The sequence below is a fragment of the Anarrhichthys ocellatus genome, unplaced genomic scaffold (assembly GCF_004355925.1).
Source record: "Anarrhichthys ocellatus isolate YVR2014 unplaced genomic scaffold, GSC_Weel_1.0 scaffold28, whole genome shotgun sequence".
NCBI classification, from domain to species: Eukaryota; Metazoa; Chordata; class Actinopteri; order Perciformes; family Anarhichadidae; genus Anarrhichthys; species Anarrhichthys ocellatus.
Window position 1 is genome coordinate 3,182,715 of NW_022280058.1, and position 17,835 is coordinate 3,200,549.

The 17,835-nt window shown below is 41.3% G+C and overlaps 2 protein-coding genes across 7 annotated transcripts in view; both read left to right on the forward strand.

Moving 5' to 3' along the window:
• Positions 1-12,997, forward strand: part of LOC116392024 (LIM and calponin homology domains-containing protein 1-like) — a 26,888-nt gene extending 13,891 nt beyond the window's left edge. The window contains exons 13-31 of one of the 6 annotated variants that reach the window (XM_031863132.1): positions 492-749; positions 1,355-1,678; positions 1,805-2,134; positions 3,264-3,596; positions 3,752-3,790; positions 4,311-4,440; positions 4,582-4,739; positions 4,912-5,545; positions 6,400-6,885; positions 7,884-7,986; positions 8,295-8,320; positions 8,510-8,623; positions 8,798-8,890; positions 8,986-9,181; positions 9,320-9,431; positions 10,225-10,299; positions 10,482-10,590; positions 10,858-10,960; positions 11,564-12,997. In XM_031863132.1, coding sequence (XP_031718992.1) covers positions 492-749; positions 1,355-1,678; positions 1,805-2,134; positions 3,264-3,596; positions 3,752-3,790; positions 4,311-4,440; positions 4,582-4,739; positions 4,912-5,545; positions 6,400-6,885; positions 7,884-7,986; positions 8,295-8,320; positions 8,510-8,623; positions 8,798-8,890; positions 8,986-9,181; positions 9,320-9,431; positions 10,225-10,299; positions 10,482-10,590; positions 10,858-10,960; positions 11,564-11,589 — 3,649 coding nt within the window. In that variant the 3' untranslated portion in view covers positions 11,590-12,997. Of the gene's footprint in view, positions 1-491; positions 750-1,354; positions 1,679-1,804; positions 2,135-3,263; positions 3,597-3,751; positions 3,791-4,310; positions 4,441-4,581; positions 4,740-4,911; positions 5,546-6,399; positions 6,886-7,883; positions 7,987-8,294; positions 8,321-8,509; positions 8,624-8,797; positions 8,891-8,985; positions 9,184-9,319; positions 9,432-10,224; positions 10,300-10,481; positions 10,591-10,857; positions 10,961-11,563 lie in introns of those variants that run through there. The other 5 variants (XM_031863134.1, XM_031863133.1, XM_031863135.1 and 2 more) reach the window with 5 other exon arrangements.
• A 1,028-nt stretch (positions 12,998-14,025) lies between these two features.
• tmem192 (transmembrane protein 192) overlaps positions 14,026-17,835 on the forward strand; it is a 10,926-nt gene continuing 7,116 nt past the window's right edge. Inside the window, exons 1-4 of the mRNA XM_031863348.1 lie at positions 14,026-14,157; positions 15,213-15,368; positions 15,794-16,055; positions 16,176-16,298. Of these exons, the coding sequence (XP_031719208.1) occupies positions 14,128-14,157; positions 15,213-15,368; positions 15,794-16,055; positions 16,176-16,298 (571 nt within the window). The 5' untranslated portion in view covers positions 14,026-14,127. The remainder of the gene's footprint in view (positions 14,158-15,212; positions 15,369-15,793; positions 16,056-16,175; positions 16,299-17,835) is intronic.

Below are 17,835 nucleotides of genomic sequence, written 5' to 3' on the forward strand. Positions count from 1 at the left end.
GTGTGTGTGTGTGTGTGTGTGTGTGTGTGTGTGTGTGTGTGTGTGTGACCAAAAGAGAGGCAACTGTTGGCTGTGAGCACTGCTTCGGCTTTGTTTTTCGCTCTCTGCGCTGATGTCATTAGATAGGATAAAGAGTTTTTTGTATTCCCAGAGGAGCTGTAGTTACCATGAAAATGTGGCTATAGAGTAGATAAAAAGCTCGGTGTGTGTGTGTTGTGAATGTACGTATGTGTTAAAGGGATTTAACCACAGAACCCCATGCATTGTCCTCTTTTGTCCATCCACACTTCCTGTCTGATTCATCATTTCCACCTCATCCTTCCTTTGTCTTCACAGTCTGATCCTCTGTCTCTGGTTGCTCATGATTTACCACCCTCTTTATTTCCCACTGCTCTTTTGCTGGCTGTCGTTGTGTGTTTCTGTGTGCGTGTGTGTGTGTGTGTGTGTGTGTGTGTGTGTGCCTGTCTTCATTTGTGAGATTGTATCTACAGTGAGGCTAGCCCGGCCCCTGTGTGTCAAGCTTGTCTGGAGAAAAATTATGGGAGTCCTTTCAGCGGATCTGCAAAGGCAGGACGAGGTCACTGCAAAGTTGTGACCTTTGGGGGCGTGACTGAGATCGAGCAGCCAATAGACACAGTCACGTCAAGTGAAGGGGAGGAGACGGAGTTGCTAAGACGACTCCTTTCCAAGGCAACTGTAGCCATGCCTACCATTGGCCTGGGCTCCCAGCTTTCAGAGTGGGAACGCAGGTATGGACGAGGCCAAATACAAGAGACAACTTAGGCTGCAATGGCTTGACTCCAAAGTCTATTGCATTAGTGTGGACTGCATTGAGGAATGAAAAGCTCCCTTTCTGTTCCACAACTAATGAAATGGTTTAATTGAATTGCGTGTCATTGTCGTTTTGTGACATGTTTTGCATTTCAGGCCTATTTGAATGAGTAAATATGGTAGTTTGGATGCACCTCTTTGCATTGTGTTGATTTGCTTGTAGTTTTGATAGGAAACAAAGGCACACACACTCACACACACACATGCATGCACATGCTGCAGTGACAAGTAGAGCTAGATATATATATATTAAGTATGGAGGTTATCGTGTGACTATGATGGTCAAAAAGCTTAAAATGTTATCACAGGTCTTTTTTATTTATTTATTGTTTTGCATGTTTTTTTCTTTTTTCTAACCTTTATTTGTTTGTTGCAAGAAGGGCTTATAATTTTAAATTTGTCCTTCTTTACGATCTGTATTCTGTACGCTTAGCCTTCTTTCCTGCATGTTCACGCCTGGATTTTAAGACGATAGTATCCATCACTGTTGCTGCAGTTTGAGCTTTATATGGTGCTCTCACAGCCAGGTAGATGGAGCAGACCTCAATCAAACCACACGCTCTACTGTCACTGAGCTGGATGCACGCCTGGATCAATATGAACGGAGAAGAGAGGAGGAGGAGGAAGATGATGAGGAAGAGAACAAGAGTCCGGATCCTCAGAAAGATGACATGATGGCGAGGAGGACAGGAGTTTTCCATAAGCAAAGCACCGCTAAAGCGACTTACAACCGTTTCCTGCCTCTGCCCAGCACCAAGCGCTGCACGCAAGGGGAGGACACCACTGACGCTGCTCCGAGGAACAAAAGGGACGTGCAGGCGGGCAGGAGCAAGAAACTGAACGTCAGGTGGGCTGAGATTTGTGTGTCTTAACAGTTTGAGAAGGCCCTAACACGCTTGGAGTGGCTTGCATCCTCAAAGAGATTCTCCAGCTTAATGTTTAGTCATTTCAACTATAGGAGTTTCTGTCATAGAGTGGAGCAACAGACGCCCAGAGATCCCATGGAAGCGTCTCAACTTCACCCCGACACGACTGTCATCCGAGCAACGTCTCACGGCGAATTTGAATATGAAGATGATGAGGATGAATATGATGAAAATGAGCCTGCGCCTGACCTGGAGAAGGACGATATGATGGCTCGGAGGACCGGGTCGTTCCAAAAACCGAGTGCGGCCAGAACAAACCAGCCCATCAACCGGTTCCTGCCGGTCCCTGGATCAGTTAAATACAACATCGCCCCAGTGTCTGCAATGAAGCCACTACGCAACAGACCTAAACTCACAGAGAAGATGGCTAGTGAAAGGTATTTCACTGTGTTTGATTGATGAGGAGATTGTGGTGTCGGCCAACTACTGCAACTAACAAAGCATATTCTACTGGCAAAGATGAAGGTTTGATTATGTGTACAAGTGAAATGGCCTGTGGTACTAACACTATTAAGTCTCTGTAGATGAGTTATAGTTGATCCTGACTGTGTTGTTGTTTTGATTCCATGCCAGCATGTTTGAGCGCCTGCAGCTGGACGCTTGATGTGGATTCATTTATATTATTTGTATATGAAAGAACTGGTTGACTTTGATTTGTTGTTATGGTCGGATTGTTTGACTTCTGGATCTCATATGGCTTGGCAAAGTTTGTGCTTGGTTTGGACTTATCTGGCCTTCGGGTTTTTGTTGCTGTTGAAGTTTAGCCTTGGCTTTGTTTGGCATGACTTTGGTTGTTTTTGTTCTAGTTCAGTGATCAGCTGTTATCTTTTGTATTTAAAGTGTAAATCACTGCTGAATCACATAGAGACATTCGTATAAGTCATACCAAATGACAAAACCAAAAAACTTCCAAGCAAAATATTAGGAAAGCACAAACCTGTACAATAGCAAACACATATTTTTGGCTTACCTGTAGTGGTGTCTTCCTTTGATATATTCATCTTTCAACGTTTGCTAGACACCAAGACACAAGTTAATAGTGCTGACACAATTGATTTATCAATCATAAGATAATTGATAATAATTAGTTGGTAGGGGAACTCCAGAAATGTAATATTGACCTCACATACAGAATGTGGACTTACACATCTTCATGATCTTCTTTATCTTCATTAAAATGTAGTTCTTGTGACAACAGATCACAGTAAGATCTATGGATTATCTAAACTGACAGTTTCTGTAGAGAGATGCTGCTTTAGAATTTTATACATTTCATTTTTCAAAGTTTTGAGCACAATTCTACTCACCTTCATTGTGTTGTGGTGGGGGCAGAACATACTACACATACTGACTCTTTAAGCTTGTTATGGCTGTGTGTTAGGAAGTGCAACATCGTGAAAACAGACATCATTTCAGCTGCCGACTTCTGTTGTCTGCGATGCGGTCTTGATTTATCCCTTGAGCTGTACTTCCTGGTAATCTTGGCCTTGTCACTGGATTTAACAGCGTCGTTAACGTGGCAGCAGAACCTCAGGCTCCGCTCTCCAAAGCCCCAACCCTCCCTAAGTGTGCAGGGCTGAGGGAGAGGCGGCGGGAGGAGGATGTAAAGCAAGAGGGAGGCATGACAACCCCTAACAGCTCTGTCACAGATGTGACCGAGCCCCTCTCCTCTCCATCCCGTCCTGCGACTGCCCGGACTTGTAAAGTGGAGGCAGGGCTGGAAAAACAGAGTGTGGAGGAAAGAGTTGAGGAAAAGGTGGAGGAGAGGAAGAAGGACGTGAACGGGGAGCCACGAAGGCAACCCTTCTGGCTGGATGACGACGATCTACCTCCCATCATGTGAGATGCTCCTTTTGTGTCTTCATCACTCCACCCTCTCAGATTTAGCTCTGCCATTCATCCAGTCTGAAGTGTGACATTAACATGAATGCTGCTGCTGCCCATTGCTTCACTTACTCTTTCCTCTCATTCACTTTATTTTGTTATTGTTTTAGGATGAGCCGGCGAGTTGCTTTTATGTCTGAGGACACTGAGTAAGTCTTTCGGCATAAACCTGGATGATCTTCTGCATGACAATGATATATACACACACACACGGTGCACATTCAATTTCAAGAGTACAGTCCAGCAAAATATGAATATACGCCACACTAACAGTGTGCTCATTGCTGTGCATTGTCACGTCATGACTCATTACTAACTCATTACTTTTAATGCAGTTTTATTTTGCATTATTTTGCTTGTTTTAATTATAATTTATAGTAGTCTTTTATTATAACCTATGAATGTGTTCGCTTAGTTTTGTTTGCTCAATTGCTTGTTTAATTGCTTTGTGATTAGTTTATGGAAACAGTAACATATTTGTGTTACTGTGTGGAGGTCATTGGTTGCGTCTGAGTATGTCTTGCTTTGTAGTGAACAAAGTAAACAATAAATGAATTAAAATGGAATATTTTCTGTTTTCCAGAGTCAAACTGGACAAAGTGAAAATGTTGGGTCCAGTGATTCAGTATTTTTTTCAAGATTATACTGGTTTTTTTTTTCTCTCTCTAGGAGCGTGAGCATGAGTGACATACTTAATGAGGAAGAGGTGGAACACTTACCGCCACTGAGCCAATCACGTAATGAGCGAATGCACGAACAGTACAACAACTTTCAGGAAGATGACGACCACTGGCAAAACGTAAGAGACTTATGACATTTAAATTGAGCATGTAGAGTCCATCTACAAGCTATAGAGGAACATATTATGTGCATCTTATTGAAATAACAGCAATACCCTGAATTAACTCTGCCACTATTCGACCCTGTGGACCCGTGACAGGACTTGGCTCGTTGGAAGAATCGGCGTCGCAGCGCGTCACAGGAACTGATCAAGAAAGAGGAAGAGAGGAAGAGGATGGAGAAAAGGATGAAGGAGGAGGGACGTGACAGCAACAAGAGGAAAAGCATTAAGACCTACAAAGAGATCGTGGAGGAGAAGTAAGGATGATATTGAGGCGCTTTGTACTGTTGTATATGGCTCTTAACATGAGACAGACTTATTTAACGTTGGCCAATTTTAAACCTTGATATGCAACGATACAACATTCAATATCATAAACACGACCAAGATACCAAATACTTTTTGTTCTCTACTTACTTCTCTGTCTAGGGAACGCAGAGAGGTCGAGTTGTGCGACGCCTACAGGAATGCTGCAACTCCGGAGGAGGCCGCCATGGTTTTACAGCGTTACGCTCTTCGCTTCACCATCAGTGACGCAACACTGGACAGTCTAAAACTGCCCAAATCCACTGCAAATCCCAAACAGGACCTTCATCAGGCGGACAAGGAGAACAAAACGGCATCACCTATTAATGAAGCATCACAACCTCTGCACAAACCAGAACCGCCTGTTATGAAAGACCAGAGGCACACAGAAACGGAGGAGATGGAGACAAATATAACTGCTCATCAAGAGACATCAGTGTCAGTCTCCTCCAGCTTCCCAACAGCTGGCAGCCCCCTCAGCCCGGTCACAAAGTCAGAAAATGTGCCACATCAGTCACTAGAACTGAATGAACCTCGATCCAAACCGACTCCAACCACACAACAAAAACAACCGATTGCAGGAGACGCAAAGCCTCAAACCAAACACACTGACATTGCACATGTGCAGCCTCACACCACACAGCCTGGACACTCACTCCCCTCACCTCCATCTGTATCCAGCAGACCCGTCCCCTTACTGGCAGCCAAGCCCTACTGCCAGCCCAGGAACACACAGTCCGGACACAAACCTGTCAAGGTGAGAATATCGGTCACAGCAGTCAGCATCATCTGATACTCACTGTTCCACCTCAACGCCTGACCTCATGCTTACATGAAAGGGGGCGTCTGTTATATTTAGGAAGTTTTAACATTTTTACTTCTTACTTTTTGACACGGATGCTGTTTTTAGTTCTTTAGTTACAGTTTGAGGATGTGTTCAATAATATGTCAGCGATAGTCAGTCGTGGCAACAAGTACCAACTTCTCTCAAAAAGCAGAAACGCATCTTATAGCTTCTCCACAAGAAGGAGTGCTCTTCTTACTGGACAACATATTAGGATTCAGAACTTAATGTGGATCTTCACTGACAACAAAATAATTGAAGGTCAAACCTCTGATCAATTTGTCTTTACAGACTAGATGAATACAAATATGTGTACTTACAGTATATACTAGTTCCCAAGTCTTTGGCTTCCAGTCGTTGCTCATGTGGTCGACCATGCTCCTTAATTTCACTTTTTCTATATTCTGTTGTCAGTGTTGGTTTGCATTGTTAATTTCATAATGTTGTGGATCGAAGCTCAAACCCTGAGCCTAAAAAAAGTATTCACAAACCATAGTGTAAGTGGGAGAATTTCACATTAAAGCTAAATATATGTAAAGACATTTGTTAAGAAGAATGAATCAAAGTGATTGGAGATGATGTGTTCAACAGGAGCTGCAACTGATCCCTTAAACCTCCACTGAGTTGGAGAAGGATATACGTTTTTTCCATATCTTCAAAATGCCTGCAGTCATAAAAATGACATCCATGAGTTTGTGTTATTCTCACTAAATAAGAAAAATGTACTCTCCCTATAATCCTAACTTCTATGCATTTGTCCCACTCAGATGGACGGGTTGGTGCGAGTGAATGGAGAGGTGACGAAGGATTTATCTGTTTCCACTCCACCTACCGCTGTTCGTCACTCACCACCGGAGGTCAAAGACAATCCCTCAAAGACGACAGAGAGAGACGTTCCCTCACAGCAGACAGTGAAAGACGTTCCCTCACAGCAGACAGTGAAAGACGTTCCCTCACAGCAGACAGTGAAAGACGTTCCCTCAAAGACGACAGAGAGAGACGTTCCCTCACAGCAGACAGTGAAAGACGTTCCCTCACAGCAGACAGTGAAAGACGTTCCCCCCGAGCAGATTTCGGCCCATCAGGAGACGGTGGTGCAGACGCCGCCTCCACAGACGGAAAAATCGACCTCGTCTTTAGGCTCTGCCATCAGCTCCCTGATTGGAGGCCGAAACTGTACCATCACGACAACTATTGTGACCGAGCTCACACATGTGGAGCCACATCACCCGGACATCCAAATCAATGGACAGGTAATATCACATGTGGCATGTTAACAGACATAAAAACCTGTGTTTCTTCTGGGTTAGTCCATTTATTATACTGTAAATAATGCACGCTTCACATTACTGATGACCAGAAAGCCATACTTTTCAGTTCTTTTCAATATTATGAAGATCACCCTGCAGAAATGTGACATTAGCTTGTGAGAGGAGATCCATCATAGTTACTCTGTGAAAGTTGTGTTTTCGCTGCATGGAAAAAAAGTGTGAATTGTTTTCATGGATGTTCCACCTTGGTGCATTCAAGTGTTCATGGAAAGTCTTGACACCTTAACATTAGTGTCAGCCGTTCTTCATAGTATTCATGAGCTTTGTTAGTGGAACATGAAACCCGGGGGACAAACTGAAAGCAGACATGGGTGCTGTTAAAAAATGGTGTTGTGAATTTAGTTACTCTTTTCATTAAAAAGATGCAGTTCAGCAGCTGACTCGGGTCTTGGAAGCGCATTCTTTAATGTGCCCATGGGGAAATTTGTCTTCAACTCCGCACTGCAGTATGAAAACAATAAATATGATTCAGACATAAAACATTAAAAAGACATTAAAAACAATCAGAAGAAATTCACATAACCATAAATGGCCATTGCACAAACCCGAAACTAGTTGTATTTTTTCCTTCCTTAGTTTAAAATTTAAGAACATAAAGAATATTTTGTTGCAGGTCAGTCGTCATCTGGGAACTTTATATTGCCTTAAAGAGGGCAGAAGTTGTAACTCACAGTGGAGAGACATGAGCCTAACCTGAAACACTCTCACACTGTTCGCAGTGATGGATGTCTTATGTAAAGTTTAGAGTCTCTGCAGGTTGATTTTAATATTGAATTTACATGAACTGAAGCCAGCGACTGCCTGAAGAACAAAAGCGATGGTATATTTTCAACTTTAAACTGGTAAACAAGTGGTCCATTAATTTTTGATAAATATTCAGTTAATGTTTCATTCATTTGGTTGAATAATTTGACTTTCAGGTCAACGGTAGTTCTGGGTTATCTGAGAGTCTAGTGGAGGAAAAAAAGGCTCAGCCAGCTTCATCGCCAAACAGCATGCGAGAATATTCTCCCACCGTCACAGGTAAACTTTGTAAATTATAGTATTTGATATAGTATCGCTTACAGCATGTTCTCTGCTGCAAACATTCTGTATCATTTACTTTTACAGTTACTTTTTGTATATTTTTGTTCAGTTTTGTCGACATTGTTTTTAGCTGTATGTCAATTTCTATCTTTCTGTAAATTGTTCTGTGTGTAAGTACATTGACAGCAACTTAAAACCGGAGTCAGATTCCCTGTATTTGTGCACATACTTGGCCAATAAGAGTGATTCTTATTCTGATATATTTAGTTTATCTGTGTGTTTGTCTGTTTCTTTCTCTGCCACAGAGGGACTTGAGGAGAGCAGTGTGACTGTGAGTATCTCTCAGCAGCCCCAGCTTGTTTTTCTCTGTTTCTCCTTCATTCTTAGCTTTGACCCTGTCCTGACCCTTCGTCTCCTGTAGTCGCTGTAGTCAGACTTGTCCTCTCACCTTTCCTCTCTTTCTGTCCTTTTGGTCCGTGTACATGTGTGTCTGCGTGATTGTTGGGTCGGGTCTGGGTAGATTGAGACCCCCATGTTGAACTTGGCTAAACGTGTTAATCACTGGGTCTGGGACCCCAATGAGGAACGTAAACGCCTGGAAAGTTGGCAACAAGAGCAGGAGCGCCTCCTACAGGTACACTGGTGGAATGGCGTTTATGTGCATGGCACCTTGTATGTTTACCAGAAAAACCGAAGGCACAGGGTGTACTGGATGTGTATATATATGTGTGTGTATATATATATGTGTGTGTGATATATGTTTTTTTTGTTGCATTCAGTATTTAACATGCACAATTTTTCTCTGCAGGAGGAATACCAGAGAGAACAGGAGAAGCTGAAGAAGGAGTGGGAGAAAGCACAACTAGAAGTGCAGGAGGAGGAGAGAAAACACAATGAAGAGGTACAATCACACGCAGACTGACAAAATTAAAAGAATCACTCCCTGCTTTTGTATGTCTTTTGTATGTCTTTTTTTTTTTTTTGTACAACTTCCAGGAGAGAAAGATCCTAGAGGAGACTGTAACACCCTTAAATCCAATGGGTTTGTTAAACCAGCAGTCGGGCCAGACGGGGACGACTTCATCAGCTCCAGAAAACAACGAGACAGAACGAGGAAACGTTGCTGAGCAGCAAAACGGCCAAAGAACAGGGAACGAGGATCAACATGCATCCAAGCTGCATTTTTTCCAGGGTGAGAACACGCTGAAATACACATTGTTATACAGGAGGTGTCCACATTTGTGTTTGCACAGCTCATTCAATCTCAGTTCAAACATGTAGTCCTCAGAGTTTCTCTTATAAAAGGTTATTTTATGATATATATTCTCAGATTCTACATGTGATGGTGAACCTCTACATGTGATGGTGAAGAAACAAGAACTGTGGAAGACGGCCTCTCTGGATCGCAACCTTCAGCTGAACCAGGCACATATTACTAAAAGGTATGCAATCTGTATTTCAGGATTGTCCCATATTGCTGCATGTTTGTCCTGAATGTATGTGAAGTTGTTGTGACCTTTCTTATATCACATTTAAAAGTAACGCTTTCAAAGGCTGATCAAGTCTTTGGGTCTGAAGTGTCATTTTCTATGTAGCTGGATTCTAGCTAATTCGGTAGCGTATAAAGTAATGTATGACGTAACAGTGAGTTAAAGCGAAAAACGTATGTAACTTTGAATAGCGGCCTCTGTAGATAGAAGTGACAAATGTGAGATAATAAACATTTAGCTGCAATGCTAAGCTAATGTTACATAAGCATAAGTGGAGAAGAGTCATTCCTGTAAGTCAGTGAACTGACACAGTAATAAGCATTATAATAACAATATTTACCTTATGTTGACTAATGCTAACAATAGCTACATTAAGCTACTGGTCATACCAGACCAAGAGAGGCTGCAGCCGAGTGTATTTGATTCAGCAATGGTGCGTTTTATTAATTGTGAATTCAACTTTCCATTTGTATGACGAAGAATGTGTTTTTATCTCTCAGAAGTTACATAGTCTTTAACTAATATGATCCATTAAGTATTGATAGGAACATCATTTTGAATTTTTTATATCAGGGGGAAAAATGTGCGTTTGTTTATGAACATTTTTTTTTTTAATGAACCTTGAAAAATATACAAATTTTCAACCTAACAGGCTTTACTTAAGTAAGAATCAACTGACATGTGTTACAAACATGTTTTGGATGTTTTGGATGTGCATATATTTGTTTTTGTTTTTTCACCACAGGTCTGAATCACATGACGCTGTGATAAACAAACAGCAGCCCTCTCCTTCAGCACCTCAGCCTCCCTCACCCAGCAGGTGAGGGAGGCTATACAAACACTCATACACAACTACAAACATGTTTGACAGAAGTTAGGCTTTGTTGTTTAATGGAGTGAAGGCCCTTTAATGTCCATTTTCCTCCTGTCTTGTGTGTGTGTGTGTGTGTGTGTGTGTGTGTGTGTGTGTGTGTGTGTGTGTGTGTGCGTGCGTGGGTGTAGATGTGTTAGTGGGAAGAGACTGTGTTCTGGTTGTTCTCAACCACTGGAAAAAGGAGCTGCCATGATCATCGATACACTTGGACTGTTTTTCCACATACAGTGTTTCAAGGTACTGTACTATTCTAGGACACACACAAACAATACTTTATACACATCTTCTAGAAAGGTTTTGAAGATGTACAAAGTTTACTAAAGCATGTGTACATCCCAATTATCTCCAGGGTAGTGTGAATACATACAAAAGATGCAGTCATAATTCTTATTGTACGATTCTCATCCTTGGTGTTTGGGAGACACATTTAACCATTTGATAGCCTGTCTAAAACAATCCTTTCTGTGTGTAATGTTGATGGTTAACTGTATGTCTCCTCCTCAGTGTGGAGTGTGTGATGGGCAGCTGGGTGACGCCACTGCTGGGACTGATGTACGAATTCGTAATGGACTGCTGAGCTGTCACGAGTGCTATATTGCATCTCGGGGTGAGAAGACATGCACAAACAGAGACTGACACACACATATATAGTCATGAGAGCCCCCCATTAACTACATTATTATACTTCTTTATGTTTTAAAGGCGTTTTAGACTTAACCAGCTTCTTACCCCACATTCAAGGGTGTGGCGGGCAAGAAGCTGGTCTTCATAGAGAGGGAGGATTACATTGTGGAAGTAGTAACAGAAATGTCAATCATGTGTTAACGGTAGAGACAGGTACCTGCATTTTCTGGTGTATTTTTCCATCATTTCAAAAACTGGAATGGACTTTCACATATTTATCATTCATAGTTAAGTACATTTAGCTAAATCATTCGTGCTCTCTTGTAAAATTCTGAATGTCTGACTTTTACTTATAAGTATTGCCACTATTCTAAACTGTATTAATTATTTAAACTATCTTAACTTTAGACCTTCCTAAAATGGGGTTAGGGGCCGAATTGACAACACCATCTCACCTATTTCCTTATTTCAAGGGTTGAATAAAGTGGCTCCAACAAGAACACAATCAGACAAACACAGTTATTGAACAACCTAATTATAAGTTATGAGAGCAGACTTAAACACCTTCCCATGTGTTTGTATGCAGGTAGAGGTCAGCCCACCACACTATGATGACCTGCATTTGAACTGGACCCCCCCCCCCCCCTCCCTCTGCTCTCTCCCCTCACCCCTCACCCATTGCCCTCGTCAGTGATTGGATGGAGAAGAATTGTTTTCTTTTCCTAAAATGCACAAACAGCTTTATGGATTCTACTGAAAGCGAAAACTGGACTAATATGCGGACTGATTGACCATCATCACATGCACATACAGTACAAGTACAGTGTGTGTGTGTTTGTGCTTATTAACTGTACACATGTATACAACTGTACACATTTAACATTTTGAATATGTGTAGCATGGATGTAATCAAGAAATCAGTGTGTTTAAATCTTTGCACACCCATACATGGCACAGTTAAGACGCTAAAATAAGGCTCAGTTCTGTCACAAGCTTAACATATTTCGCTAAAAGCTGAACCACCATCAGTCTCAAAATCTTGATCCATTAACCGCTGCTTCTGCACTGATCACGTGACTGGTTTGGGTTGGATAACCTGAAGTAGCTTGACCATTATAATGCCTTACTCATCGTCATACCTTCTCATTCTTTTGGGGTTTTGTGTTTACAGTTTTGCATGAAAGAAGAACTTATATAAGTTATTGTGAGTATTGCTCAGATGCAGTAGTGTGAGTTTGACCTATGTCGTTGCTATCTTCTCAACAGCTAAACTTTAACTTTCCTCTTGTATGTTGTACATCATCATCATGATGTTTTTGAATTGTTATGGGAATCTGGCTAACTCACACAAGCTTTTTTTATTTACAATAAATTTTACTGGAATGAGAATGCATGTTATTAATTATATACTTGTTGTTCTTTGGATTTTTAAATATTTTCCCTTTAGGATGTTTTAGCCATTGTTTTTTCTCATAGACTGACTGCATCCGAATCAGTGCCTTATGTAAAGAATGCGAGGGCTAGTGTATGTGGAGGAGTAATTTCACACTCACACGGACCTCTGAGTCTCGGCACATGTATGTATGTGTGTGTGTGTGTGTGTGTGTGTGTGTGTGTGTGTGTGTGTGTATGCAATCATGCATGTATAGGTATGTAAGCAATGTGTAATTTGACTTGAAGCACAGTTCCATACCAGCAAAAAACATTCAAAATAGATCTCCTAATCACCTGCTGTTCTCTTCCACCCCCTCCCATGAGCTAAACCAATGAAACAAAGTGATTTGCTGCTTCCCCGGTTAATTATTCCCCCGTACAAACACAATGTCCTATAATCTCTCCTCGTCTGCCTCTATCACAAGTGTTGCCTCCCCAGAGTCTGAGCTGAATGTCTCTGTCCTTTGTGTGTCGTTGCTTCTATCTGAACACCTGACAGCGTCTTCATCACTCAGAGGACTAGAGCGCTCAGTTCATTGTCTTTTATAGCAAGTGTATGTTTATCAATAAAATATTTTAAATGGGATTGTTTGTGTCTTTTTTTTTAATTAAAATGCACTTTTAGTAAGCATGTTAAGTATACTAGCTGTCCAGAAAAATGTGCATAGATCTACATTTAAATGTGTAGAAAGTATTTAGATCAGTAAAAAATACTGTTACATGCAAAAGTCCTGCATCAAAAGTACAGAAGTAATTTCAACAAAATGTACTTGAAGTGTAAAAAAGTACTTCAAGAATGGTCTCCGCCCTTGCTATGCATTACTGTGTAAACAGTATTTTAATTTTGTAGCTGATTGAGAGAGTTATTAGTAACTATTATATATCAAATGTTGGGTGGTTGAATTTAAAATATATGCTTTTATAAATGTGTCATGTTTTTGACCATAAAAGCTTCTAATGTCTATAGCTGTTTGACACATATGGAGTATAATGTACCTCTGTAAGGTTGTGGAATATTCAGTGGCATTGTAGTGAAACACATAACAGTACAGTACTTGAGTAAGTGCACTTCGATTATTTACTTTCCACCATCACAGCCAATTACAATACACAGCTTTGTGATCTGTGTTCCCAACACTCGTCCATAGAATTGGCTGTAAACAATCGACAATCAACCAATCATGACAATCATGGGCTGAATTACCATAACTCTGTAGAACAAAACTTCAAAATTTCAAATTCTTAATCAATACATGTTATTCCCAGCAATTGATACCTAAAATTGTACTTTTTCATGCTTGTTTCTGTATTTGTGTAAAGCAAAAAGTAAAGGATTTCCTTGGATAATAGAGATGGCTTGATGAGGAATCTTATGGGAACCAAAGGTTGTTGTTTTTGAATGCACAATTATCAAAACGGTAAAGTATTAAGAAGTGTCTTCTGTAAATCCTCTGGCAGCCAATCAAAATACAATTAACAAAAGATAATAGTATTGCAGGACATGGTTGATGTTGTTCTGCAAATAATTACAATCAAAGTGCTGGATTAATTGTGCTAGGAACTAACGTTAAACAGAGGAAATATAAAGTAAGGGGACCGGAAATGCACCAATATTTTCCTACGTTTCCTACCCGCCCCTTTTAGAGCATGTAAGCTAATGGTTGTTTGTTGTTGTTTTGTCATTTCTTCTTTAAAAACGTGGAACATCAAAACAAAATGGAGTCAAAGGGACCCTCTCTTTATGCAGTATGTACCCGTCGTTCACCTTTGACTGGACATATCAACAGCTACGTGCTCTGTGTGCTAGTTAGCCTGTGTTAGCTAGCCAGTAAGCTAAAAACAGCAAGATATGCGACTTTGTATCTGTCGTGTAGCAACTGTTATAGCATTTAAAATGATCAGATAAACTAGACGTTATTTCGTGGGTTTCTTCGGCTGTTTCCTGTTTTGTGAATGTCATGTTTGTTGTGGTGCATAATTTAGATTAATCATTTCTAAGGGTTAGGGTTTCACTTTCACTTTCAGGTACAAACACATAGTCATACACAGATATGTCTTAAATAAACTGACCAGCTGTTATTGCTCCCCTTAGTCCTTTCATTGAAAAATGGTGGTCCGGGTGGATTGTAGTCAGTTAGTTGTGAGTTGTATTTTGTTGTTGTTGTCTTTGGAAGTGGAATGAGCCATTAGTCATTACTGGAAGATAATCAATTACATGAGTACTCACAGATATGAGGATAAGTACTATTGTAATACTGGAGACACTATTGTAATACTGCCTCAAAATAAGTACTAAAAGTACTTGTGATGCATTTCAGGATAGGTCATTAATATTGATGCATGAATGTATACATCACTTGAATATTACAGCTGCTAAAGTTGGAGCTAATTTAAACTGCTTATACACTTTCTATATACTTATCCTAACCTGTTGTGCTCTGTCATTTGTTTGTTGATTATATTTTGTTTTATTGATCTAAATCTGCAAAGAAGCTAAAGTTGTCAGAAGAATGTAGTGGCGTAAAAGTACGATATGTCCCTCTGAGTTGTAGTGCACAAGTGATGCAATAAAAAAGAAACATATACATAAATCAGGTGCAACATTAGAAAGTTATGTACATTATGTTACTTTAGACCAGTATGCATGAATGAGATGTTTATGCCAAAACATGGTGGTCAAAGGGACATAGTAGATGCACAATTTGCTGTTATATCAACAACTCTGTTGTGTATGTTATGTATCTCTGTTGTCTGTTTGAAGACGGGCCTATTGTAACTTTATAATATGCTGTTTGTTTTAGCCGGCAGGCTCCTCAGTAGATATGACACGAAGCACAGAGGAGGACTCTTTGGTGGACGGACCTCTGATCTCTGCCGACGCCCTTTACTCCGCCATCAGGAGAGAGTTTCAGACCATTCCAACACCCTGCCATGCTGTCCTGCTGTCTCTGCTACATGTAGGACAAACACATACACACATACACACACACACACACACACACACACACACACACACTTTGAAAACACAGAACAGAAAAACTGAATTATTTTGGATTACAAATGAATTTAAAAAAAACAGTTGAATTTGGAAATAAACTGCTGATAGCAAAATGTTTAATAATGTTTAATAATCAATTAGTCATCTAAATAATTTTTCAAGGAAAAATCTGATAATGAAAATAGGTTCCAGACCTATACTTGTGTATTAAAACGCAACACATTTGAAGACATTTATCTAATCTGCCTTCCTAACCTGGATACTGGCAGTGACCTGTTTATTTTCAATGTGTAATAATATTGATAGTGTGTGCTGGTCTGTGCTGTCTATCATCTCCTGCTCCACATATCTGTCTCACTCACAGTGCTCTCTCCTTCCTTTCAGGTTGTGTACGTGGTGTTGTCAATGTGTGTGGCAGTGCTGTGTGTGTTGGAGTTGGGCCAAAAGGAGGTGTGTTTGAATATTTTGGGTAACGTGCGAGGCGACAGTGTCATTGTGTTTGGGAAGGTGTGTTTATGGGTGCTGGTGCTGTTGTTCACTGGGTGTGTGCAGCACCACCACAGCCAGGCCAGGAGCAGAGGATACCTGCGATTCTACAGACAGACGCAGGGACTGAAGCATCTGCCGCTCACCGTGCACTCTGCAGGTACAGCTGCACACAACTAGGAACCCGTTTACTGAACATGTAGAGGTCAGTTTCCGCCTCAAGATGGCAGTAACGCTGAAGGAGGAACGTGTGTTTGTATTTCTGTATGTTTCTGTGCAGGAAATGTTCTGCTGCTGATTGTTCTGGCCATGCGATTATCACTGACCGTGCAAACCTACGTGCTGCTCAGCGTGCTGGGGTTGGAGCTGTTGGTTGCATTGCCGTGCCTCCTCTATTACACAGGTAATCGGATCTCAGTTAAGATGTTTTGTAGGACAGCAGGTATATGGTTTATATTTGTTTGCACACAATATATCAGACTTTCAATGCACACACACACACACACACACAGGCCCACTCCCTCCCAAAGACGAAAACGGGGTAAAGAATCCAACTTCAAAGATAAAAGAAAAAAATTCAATTAATTTGAATTGTCGTCATACTGTGCAATGAAGGTGACTTGTGACTGGTGAGAATGAAACAGTGCGTAATAGTCTAAAAGAAAAAGAAAAAACAAGAATATAATGAGAGTTAAAAAACGTTAAATCTGAGCTAATGAACAGAAACTCAGCAGCAATGTAGAAAATAACAAATTAAAAAACAGCAGCAGTATAAAAAATAAAAAATCTGAGCAGTGAAAAAAAAAAGAAGTAGCACATGAGCAGTAAAGAGGGCTCACAGCTTAACAGCTTCATCAAATACAACATTTTTTCCTCAATTAGTAATAAAGACATTGCTTCCTGTATCTATATTTTAAAGGAGGCATGTTTATTAGATTCTTACGTATTACTTGCTAAAAGGCAACCGGGCAGCATTTGCTTTCTGACTGTAAAGTTTGTGTGAATTGTTTAATATCTCACACAAATCGACAAGGTATGAAAAAAAAGCTCTCTCCTCCAGTGTTACAGGAGCACCACCATTTTCCTGTGGATGGTGGTAGTTAAATCAGCAGTGTTAGATGGAGAGACACACCCTGTAGATTACATTATACACACACACACACACACACACACACACACACACACACACACACACACACTACCCCCCACTCTCTATCTGAGCACATTCGCATCACAATACCTGCCCTGCCCTTTTCAGACTCGACAGCATGACAATCAACCATTCAGCTCTCTGTCCTCCCTCTGTCTCTCTCCCTCTGTCTCTCTCCCACTCTGTCTCTCCCTCTGTCTCTCTCCCACTCTGTCTCTCACTCTGTCTCTCTCCCTCTCTCTCGCTCACTCTGTCTCTCTCCCTCTGTCTCTCTCACTCTCTCGCTCCCTCTCTCCCTCTGTCTCTCTCCCTCTGTCTCTCTCCCACTCTGTCTCTCACTCTGTCTCTCTCCCTCTCTCTCGCTCACTCTGTCTCTCTCCCTCTGTCTCTCTCACTCTGTCTCTCTCACTCTCCCTCTGTCTCTCCCTCTCTCCCTCTGTCTCTCTCACTCTCTCTCTCCCTCTGTATCTCCCTCTGTCTCTCCCTCTGTCTCTCTCATTCTCTCTCTCCCTCTGTCTCTCTCCCTCTCTCCCTCTCTCTCCCTCTCTCCCTCTGTCTCTCTCACTCCGTCTCTCTCCCTCTGTCTCTCTCCCACTTTGTCTCTCCCTCTGTCTCTCTCCCACTGTCTCTCTCACTCTCTCTCCCTCTCTCTCTCTCCCTCTGTCTCTCCCTCTCCCACTCTCTGTCTCTCCCACTCTGTCTCTCTCCCACTTTGTCTCTCTCCCACTTTGTCTCTCTCCCTCTGTCTCTCTCCCTCTGTCTCTCTCCCACTTTGTCTCTCTCCCTCTGT